Below are 7,175 nucleotides of genomic sequence, written 5' to 3'. Positions count from 1 at the left end.
CTCGTTCTTCATAGTTCTTCATTTAGTTGGCTAGATGCAAGTACTTCATAGAGGCCATTTAATTGGCTAGATCCAGGATGGAAGCACTTCATAGAGGTAATTTAGTTGGCTAGATCCAGGATGGAAGTACTTCATAGAGGTCATTTAGTTGGCTAGATCCAGGATGGCAGTTCTTCATAGTGGTCATTTAGTTGGCTAGATCCAAGATGGAAGTACTTCATAGAGGCCATTTAATTGGCTAGATGCAGGATAATAGTACTTCATAGAGGTCATTTGGTTGGCTAGATCCAAGATGGAAGTACTTCAGAAGTCATTTAATTGGCTAGATCCAGGATGATAGTATTTCATAGAGGTCACTTAGTTGGCTAGATCCAGGATGGAAGTACTTCATAGAGGTTATTTAGTTGGATAGATCTAGGATGGAATTACTTCATAGAGGCCATTTAACTGGCTAGATCCACGATGAAAATACTTCTTAGAGGTCATTTAGTTGGCTAGATCCAGGATGGAAGTACTTCATAACGGTCATTTAGTTGGCTAGATCCAAGATGAAAGTACTTCATAGAGATCATTTAATTGGCTAGATCCAAGATATAAGTACTTCATAGAGGTCTTTTAATTGGCTAGATCCAGGATGGAAGTACTTCATAACGGTCATTTAGTTGGCTAGATCCAAGATGGAAGTACTTCATAGAGGCCATTTAATTGACTAGATCCAAGATGGAAGTACTTCATAGAGGTCATTTAGTTGGCTAGATCCAAGATGGAAGTACTTCATAGAGGTCATTTAGTTGGCTAGATCCAAGATGGAAGTACTTTATAGAGATCATTTAGTTGGCTAGATCCAGGATGATAGTACTTGATAGAGGTTATTTAGTTGGCTAGATCCAGGATGGAAGTACTTCATAGAGGTCATTTAGTTGGATAGATCCAGGATGGAATTACTTCATATCGGTCATTTAGTTGGCTAGATCCAGGATGATAGTTCTTCATAGAGGTCATTTAATTGGCTAGATTCAGGATGATAGTACTTCATAGAGGTCATTTAATTGACTAGATCCGAGATGGAAGTACTTCATAGCGGTAATTAAGATGGCTAGATCCAAAATGAAAGTACTTCATTAAGGTCATTTAGTTGGCTAGATCCAGAATGGAAGTACTTCATAACGGTCAATTAATTGACTAGATCCAAGATGGAAGTACTTCATAGAGGTCATTTAGTTGGCTAGATCCAGGATGGCAGTTCTTCATAGAGGTCATTTAATTGGCTAGATTCAGGATGATAGTACTTCATAGAGGTCATATAGTTGGCTAGATCCAAGATGGAAGTACTTCAGAGGTCATTTAATTGGCTAGATCCAGGATGGAAGTACTTCATAGAGGCCATTTAATTGACTAGATCCAAGATGGAAGTACTTCATAGAGGTAATTTAGTTGGCTTTATCCAGGATGAAAGTACTTCATAGAGATCATTTAGTTGGCTAGATCCAGGATGGAAGTACTTCATAGAGGTCATTTAGTTGGCTAGATCCAGGATGGAAGTACTTCATAGAGGTCATTTAGTTGGCTAGATCCAGGACGGAAGTTCTTCATAGAGGTCATTTAGTTGGCTAGATCCAGGATGATAGTACTTCATAACGGTCATTTAGTTGGCTAGATCCAGGATGGAAGTACTTCATAGAGGTCATTTAATTGGCTAGATCCAAGATGGAAGTACTTCATAGAGGTCATTCAATTGACTAGATCCAAGACGGAAGTACTTCATAGAGATCATTTAGTTGGCTAGATCCAGGATGATAGTACTTCATAACGGTCATTTAGTTGGCTAGATCCAGGATGGAAGTACTTCATAGAGGTCATTTAATTGGCTAGATCCAAGATGGAAGTACTTCATAGAGGTCATTCAATTGACTAGATCCAAGATGGAAGTACTTCATAGAGATCATTTAGTTGGCTAGATCCAGGATGATAGTACTTCATAACGGTCATTTATTTGGCTAGATCCAGGATGGAGGTACTTCATATAGATCATTTAATTGGCTAGATCCAAGATGTAAGTACTTCATAGAGGTCATTTAGTTGGCTAGATCCAGGATCATAGTACATTATAGAGGTCATTTAGTTGCTAGATGCAAGTACTTCATAGAGATCATTTAATTGGCTAGATTCAGGATGATAGTACTTCATAGAGGTCATTTAGTTGGCTAGATCCAAGATGGAAGTACTTCATAGAGGTCATTTAGTTGGCTAGATCCAGGATGGAAGTACTTCATAGAGGTCATTTAGTTGGCTCGTTCTTCATAGTTCTTCATTTAGTTGGCTAGATGCAAGTACTTCATAGAGGCCATTTAATTGGCTAGATCCAGGATGGAAGTACTTCATAGAGGTCATTTAGTTGGCTAGGTCCAGGATGGAAGTACTTCATAGAGGCCATTTAATTGGCTAGATCCAGGATGGTGGTACTTCATAGAGGTCATTTAGTTGGCTAGATCCAGGATGGCACTTCTTCATAGAGGTCATTTAGTTGGCTAGATCCAGGATGGAAGTACTTCATAGAGCAATTTAATTGGCTAGATCCACGATGAAACTACTTCATAACTGTCATTTAGTTGGCTAGATCCAGGCTGATAGTACTTCATAGAGACCGTTTAATTGGCTAGATCAAGAATGGAAGTACTTCATAGAGATCATTTAATTGGCTAGATCCAGGATGGAAGAACTTCATAGAGACCATTTAGTTGGCTAGATCCAGGATGGAAGTACTTCATAGAGGTCATTTAGTTGGCTAGATCCTGGATGGAAGTACTTCATAGAGGTCATTTAGTTGGCTAGATCCAGGATGGCAGTTCTTCATAGAGGCTATTTAATTGGCTAGATCCAGGATGGAAGTACTTCATAGAGGTCATTTAGTTGGCTAGATCCAGGATGGAAATACTTCATAGAGGCTATTTAATTGGCTAGATCCAGGATGGAAGTACTTCAGAGGTCATTTAATTGGCTAGATCCAGGATCATAGTACTTTATAGAGGTCATTTAGTTGGCTAGATTCAGGATGATAGTACTTCATAGAGGTCATTTAGTTGGCTAGATCCAAGATGATAGTACTTCATAGAGGTCATTTAGTTGGCTAGATCCAAGATGGAAGTACTTCATAGAGGTCATTTAGTTGGCTCGTTCTTCATAGTTCTTCATTTAGTTGGCTAGATGCAAGTACTTCATAGAGGTCATTTAGTTGGCTAGATCCAGGATGGCAGTTCTTCATGGAGGGCATTTAGTTGGCTAGATCCAGGATGGAAGTACTTCATAGAGGCTATTTAATTGGCTAGATCCAGGATGGAAGTACTTCAGAGGTCATTTCGTTGGCTAGATGCAAGTACTTCATAGAGATCATTTAATTGGCTAGATCCAGGATGGAAGTACTTCATAGAGGTCATTTAGTTGGCTAGATCCAAGATGATAGTACTTCATAGAGGTCATCTAGTTGGCTAGATCCAAGATGGAAGTACTTCATAGAGGTCATTTAGTTGGCTCGTTTTTCATAGTTCTTCATTTAGTTGGCTAGATGCAAGTACTTCATAGAGGCCATTTAATTGGCTAGATCCAGGATGGAAGCACTTCATAGAGGTAATTTAGTTGGCTAGATCCAGGATGGAAGTACTTCATAGAGGTCATTTAGTTGGCTAGATCCAGGATGGCAGTTCTTCATAGTGGTCATTTAGTTGGCTAGATCCAAGATGGAAGTACTTCATAGAGGCCATTTAATTGGCTAGATGCAGGATAATAGTACTTCATAGAGGTCATTTGGTTGGCTAGATCCAAGATGGAAGTACTTCAGAAGTCATTTAATTGGCTAGATCCAGGATGATAGTATTTCATAGAGGTCACTTAGTTGGTTAGATGCAAGTACTTCATAGAGGTCATTTATTTGGCTAGATCTAGGATGATAGTACTTCATAGAGGTCATTTGGTTGACTAGATCCAAGATGGAAGTACTTCAGAAGTCATTTAATTGGCTAGATCTAGGATGATAGTACTTCATAGAGGTCATTTAGTTGGCTAGATCCAAGATGGAAGTACTTCATAGAGGTCATTTAGTTGGCTAGATCCAGAATGATAGTACTTCATAGAGGTCATTTAGTTGGCTAGATCCAAGATGGAAGTACTTCATAGTGGTCATTGAATTGGCAAGATCCAGGATGGAAGTACTTCATAGAGGTCATTTAGTTGGCTAGATCTAAGATGGAAGTACTTCATAGAGGTCATCACTGGTGGGCCATTTTGAATCAGAACTTGAAACAAATTGATAGTAATTAACAAGTGTCACATGAAGTGCAATGTCGTTGCAATCAGCCAAAGAATGTCAGAGTTATGGCGAAAGAACTGCATTCATTGTGAAATAGAATGAAAGAAATGCTTGATTTTTACGATTTTTTCAAAATTAAAACAATGGTAGTTTGGCCATCTGATCGTCAAACATATTGATGTGCATATGTATAATATGTATGATGCAGTTTGAATGTAAACGATCCAGGAATGTCTAAGATATAGGTCAAACTGCACAAATGCACAAAAGCTCCCGCTTGCTGACGGTGTCCGGACAGAGAATAAAAAAACATCCAGTATATAAGGAATATTTAATATGGTGACATAGAGATATGTGATATGACCCAGGGGTATTTTATGATGAACCAGAGACATGATAACATGCGATATGATGATCTGGAGATGTTTAATATAACAAACCAATGACATGTAATACGACCCAGGGACATATAAGATGACCCAGATCAGAGACATGATACTCGAAGAATGTGATATGATAACCTTGAGACATATGATAGAATGATCCACGTACACCTACAAAAAATTGATGAAACTCTGCAAATAGAAGTGTGAATAGAATCATGGGAAGAAACAGTGTGCATTGTCGTGTGATAACTGTCATAAAGGTGAATGACAGGTCATACTTGTTTACAACTCTGGAAGATTTGGAATCTATCAGGTGTGCTTGTGATTTCCATAAAAAAGGATGTTTACAATCTACTGACTTTCTTACATGAGTGCCTGCATGCTATCATGAGACAGCTGCTAGCAAGACTACATTCTGATTGGCTCCTGTGGAAACCCAGGTGGTGTACCTGAAACTGGGCCATTTAGGCCCTATAAATAGGCTAGATTGAGGACAGTTGTTGTCGACCATTTCAATAATGAGTACTCTGAGTGTTGTTGTGATATTGTTATACAGGCTTCACTCATCATTCTGTGAGACTTGTAAGAACTACTCTGCGATCTCCTGCTATCAGCGGTGCCCCCAGAATAACAGTGTTCCTATGCAAGCAAGGCTCTTGTATCTCTTCGTTGTTGTGTTGCAGAAGCCATTGACTGTCATCAATTTCCACATCCTGGAACTGTGAGTTATCACCAATGAACACTTACCCTAGACAATCCTTTATTTTAGTGAATTTATTCTTTGTTTTATTTGTTTGTTATTATTTTGAGAAGTATTAAAGTCAGGAGCTTTAATTTGATATTTTGGTGTGTGAGTATTTCTCTTCTTCAACTAGTGTCTTGTCTACCCCATTCTAGCAGTGAAAGATTGCCCTGTCCAGTTTGCGGTGGGTGTCCCTCTCAATATCAATAAGCAGTCCTTACAGTGTGACAGCTAAATACTTTATTTATTACAGGGAAACCAAAATTTGGGATGTAAATCCCACATGATATCCAAGGGAGTGAGGAACAGCATTTAAAAAAAACTATTTGTTATATACTGTACATAAAATAACTTAGAATATAGTTTATTGAAAAGTGACATACACCTCCCTCCTTCAAAATTACAACTAATCTATTGACAATAATTACAAAAATAAATGCTATCACATGCTGACGTATCCAAAACTAAAAAAAACAAAGATCTAAGATTAATAAAACAATATCATATTAAAAAATATAATACACTTACAAAAAACTATTAAAACTAGCATTGAAATGCTAACATGAAAGTTACTTCTGGAGTTGTATGTATTCTTGAGTCAAATAAATAACTTTAACATTAAAATACATATTTTCCGTGCAGTAGTAGCTGTGTCTAGCAAAGAAATATCATACAGAGATTTTACTACGTTATTTCACATCACAATGACAATGTAGCAGTATTTAAATTGGAAACATCAGGTTACAAATAACTTTCAAACTGAACAATTGGTCTAAAGGTCAACAATTAGTTTAACATTTTCAGTACCAGTTTCCTCTTCTACAAATGCACAAAAAAGTCAAGTTTCTTTCTTTCTTTCAGAAGATTAGAACAAAAATAACCAAAAATGTTTGAGAAAAAAATTTAAATTGACTCAAATTTTGTCTTATGACTCTAAAATTTGAATTTATTTCCAGAAATATTGAATATAAGACAAAAGTGCAGACAAATTTGGGTGAGAAAGTCTGGTGGTGAAAATGCTAAAGAGGAGAAATATAGAGAAATTGTTCATAAGAAAAAATGAACAGCTACTTCCTGTTATTCTGCAATCTGCACTTTCTGAATTTGCTTTGGTTTTGTTTCAGAACCGTGGAGCTGTATACCTTCCTTGTTACTGTACTGAATAATCCTAGTTAAAATAACTGGACATTTTTAAAATTCTTAACAAGTTTGTGCATTCCTTAGCCCATGCTAACCACCATTTCCTCCTGTGCATGAATGCAATTGGGTTTATCTGATATGCAAACATATGGAATCAGCTTAAATCTTATCCCGTACTTTGTGTAGCGTGACTTTATCTAAACATAGTAACAACTATAAAGAGCTGCATAAATTAAATATTATTTCTTGAAGAAGTAACCTATTTAAAATAAATTCTGTCAAATCACAAACCCGAACTGTGGTTCATCTACATATATTGACAAATTACACAAATTGCTTGTAAACTTCAAACATCACAAGAAGCACTGATTCCCAACCCTCTTTGCATGTTTACCAGTTTTACGTTGTACCATCATGAATTCAACTTTACTCTTGAATTCGTCAATATTGATGTAACATCCCTGTCAAAAGAAATCATGAAACATTAATTTTTAGGCACGTCAAAACATGTCTGGGATTTTTATATGTATTTTATGCACACTTACTGAGATAAGTTAGAAACAATACTGAACAATTTTTGATGAAAATCAATATTTTAAAACTA

The 7,175-nt window shown here is 36.9% G+C and overlaps 1 protein-coding gene across 3 annotated transcripts in view; it reads right to left on the bottom strand.

Moving 5' to 3' along the window:
* Positions 1–5,648: 5,648 nt before the first annotated feature.
* The window catches only part of LOC100373291 (uncharacterized), a 61,849-nt gene continuing 60,322 nt past the window's right edge, over positions 5,649–7,175 (bottom strand). For 2 of the 3 annotated variants that reach the window (XM_085502236.1, XM_085502239.1), the window contains one exon: positions 5,649–7,032. In XM_085502236.1, coding sequence (XP_085358362.1) covers positions 6,925–7,032 — 108 coding nt within the window. In that variant the 3' untranslated portion in view covers positions 5,649–6,924. The remainder of the gene's footprint in view (positions 7,033–7,175) is intronic. The other variant, XR_014930085.1, reaches the window with a different exon arrangement.

Source organism: Saccoglossus kowalevskii, chromosome 1 (assembly GCF_978046115.1).
Source record: "Saccoglossus kowalevskii chromosome 1, keSacKowa6.1, whole genome shotgun sequence".
Lineage (NCBI taxonomy): Eukaryota > Metazoa > Hemichordata > Enteropneusta > Harrimaniidae > Saccoglossus > Saccoglossus kowalevskii.
Note: the sequence above shows the minus strand (reverse complement) of the source record. Positions and strands in the feature narration are given on the sequence as shown.